Genomic DNA, 2,745 nt, shown 5'->3' with positions numbered 1-2,745 from the left:
TTTTTTTTGAAATGGGGTTGATGCGGCTACTCTCAAGTCTTGATTAATGAAACTGCAGAATACAAGGGAGGGGGGACGTGAAGCTTGAACCCCAAATTACAATAAGCATCGAGAGAACATTATGAAATAATACAAAGAGTCTCCACAAAATCTATGTATTTCAACAAGCACCAATTAGCAAAGAGTGCACCAATGGCTACTCTATTTGCTTTGACATAGTGGTGACATACCGGAAAGATAACTCTATCACGAATAAGCATCATTACAAATAGCACAGTTTTCCCACTATGTTGCCTCACGGAAATAAATTCAGCGACACTTTGTTAGACCATCGGGCTTAAATATAACTTCTTAAGTTCAAAAAGACAATAATAGAACCACTAAATCTCTGATTCACCGTGAGACTGGAAAGATGGTCATGTAGACTATAGAAACTTTGAATCTAACAAAGTGCCAACATTGGTTAAGGGAACGTCAGCGTGCTAATCAGGTAAATGGCTTTGACCATAAATTTCGATCCCAATAAGAAAATGAGAATCTTGAATATCTCATTAATAGACCTCATGAGTCCCCAAGATGAGGCTAGAGATTGATACACTAATTTCTAACATGATTGCACAATGACGGTATATATTTGAGTATATAAAGTTGACCAATATCTATCTGATCAACTTGAACCACTCGAATTATTGTTAAAGAGTTTGAGATTTATAATTAACGAGTCAAGAATTTGCACTTCTGCTTTGACATTCGTGAACAATTAAGTGATGTATAATAAAACCAGCCGTTCCAAAGAGTGGCAATTGCAGCAAAAAATTCAGGAAGAAAAGAAGCCCTATAAATATAAAACGAATTAAGTAGGAGAGTCGATCAACGTTTACTACAGCAAATAGGAAGAAATAATCAATGCACTAGCTCGACTCAAGTTACCAACTCTGCACTTGGAGTCTATCTTAATGATAATTTCTAAACTCAAATAACGCTCTCGATTAAAGTCACGAACTCTTCATCATCTTTGAAGGAGTTTTGTGAGAATGTTGGTTGGATCCATACCCCTTTGAAACAACGGTTCTTAGATTCGTCATCGTTGTCGCTGATGCTCTCATTATAAATAAAATTGTTCCAACATTCTTTTGACGGTGTAATTGTCCCACAAGTAGAAATTGAAACATCCTCTGTCAACCCCCGCTTCTTCTTCATGTCCTTAAAATTATTCTTCAACTTATGCATGACAAGAGTAAAATATTTTGATCTTGATGGCTCGACATTTTCCTCAGTTTTTGCGGGTCCGAATTCAATACATTTCCATTCGATAGGTCGCTTTTCAGTAGATATGGTGATCATGGTACTGGAAGCAGCTCTATCGAAAAAGCAGAACATTCCCATTCCAGTGTGATAAACAGCACATTTGATTGTATCGGTGTGAACTCGGGAACGAGAATGCTTTGATTCAATCCAAGCCTGATCTTCTCCAAGGTGAAGTACCTTGGCTTCCAATTCAGCATCCCTGCTGCGGCTAATGACACAAACCACGCAATCTTGGGAAGTTGTCGAGGGAGGACATGAAACTGCTGCAACATGATCAGTGAGTTCCGGGACTGGGAATTCAGGAAGGTCTATTCTCTGGCCAGAGAAGACGTGGAAGAAGAACATGGTATGTTGCGAGGCAAGTGGTTCCAACCAGTTTAGGAAGACTCGTGGTAAACTTCTTACCACTTGCAGTTAGCAACTGACACTCTGAAGCTTTATCCTCGTATAGTAGAACCCAAGGTCCTTGGTTTACTTCATGCTTATTAACAATGTGAGCTAAAGCGGTGGAGGAAGCGGAGTGCCAAGCGTTGCAGACACGAAAGAAACTCAGAAGCTCGAATGGGCCTGCACGTTCTGCTATGAGTGAAAGAAGTTCAGGTGGGAGATCAGCCCATTCCCTATTTTACCTTTGCCCTGTAGTGTTGATTTTGTTTTTGTTCATCACATATAAGCCTGCTTGCTGTTAAATTTAAAGAGACAAAATTATCACAATCTCATTGGCAGGCCTAATTACAATCACAATATTTTTTAGCGACGACATTTGTTTATTTCTATCCTTGTAATAAAACTACACATGACTCTTCTAAACGGGTACGTTAGAAAGAACCTCTACAATTGCACCTCCTCAAATGGTAATAGAACGAGAACAAATAATAACTACGAATCTTGGAACCAGTTGTAATGAAATTTTGAACCTAAAACTCGTAACAAACTGTAATAGCACTGAGGCCAAACAAGTTCGCGGTACCCTACTTGAGCTCAACATGCAACTGGTATGCATCTTAATTTTTGATTCAACGGCTGTATATGTTATTGTCTTTTGAATTTGTTCTTTTCTTGAAGGAGTTTTGACTTTATATACACCTAATTGTTCTCTTTTTTTGTTTAGTAAATTATTCTAGCAAAGAAGAAAAAAAAAAAAAAACAAGAACAATAGGTATAACCACTTCAGACACTCCATGCAAGATTGCAAGCCATGAAACTGCGAGTTGCAGACAACTCGACGAGAATGGGAAATCAAAGCTTAAATCTATAAAACAACGAGGGAGTATTTTACCCAGGATGCTAACATGTAATAATATTCTTCGACCTCATAAACGTCCAAGACTACAAGCCCACTTTATTTCAATCAAAGACGAAAGGAAAAAGCCCACTTAATTATGTTATCCTTACACTTCATCTAAGGCAAAACCCCACCACACCATCACACTCTAG

General features: G+C 38.3%; 1 protein-coding gene across 1 annotated transcript; it reads right to left on the bottom strand.

Moving 5' to 3' along the window:
- Positions 1 to 972: 972 nt before the first annotated feature.
- On the bottom strand, positions 973 to 1,653 carry LOC133737809 (uncharacterized). Its single transcript, XM_062165300.1, has one exon. The coding sequence runs from the start codon at positions 1,651 to 1,653 to the stop codon at positions 973 to 975; it is 681 nt and encodes a 226-aa protein (XP_062021284.1).
- Positions 1,654 to 2,745: the final 1,092 nt, after the last annotated feature.

This window comes from Rosa rugosa, chromosome 3 (assembly GCF_958449725.1).
Source record: "Rosa rugosa chromosome 3, drRosRugo1.1, whole genome shotgun sequence".
Lineage (NCBI taxonomy): Eukaryota > Viridiplantae > Streptophyta > Magnoliopsida > Rosales > Rosaceae > Rosa > Rosa rugosa.
The sequence above is the reverse complement of the archived record's forward strand: the minus strand, read 5'-3'. Positions and strand labels throughout refer to the sequence as shown.

Excerpts from the sequence above, each read along its gene's own strand:
- LOC133737809 (XM_062165300.1), bottom strand. The coding sequence starts at position 1,653 with ATGTTCTTCTTCCACGTCTTCTCTGGCCAGAGAATAGACCTTCCTGAA.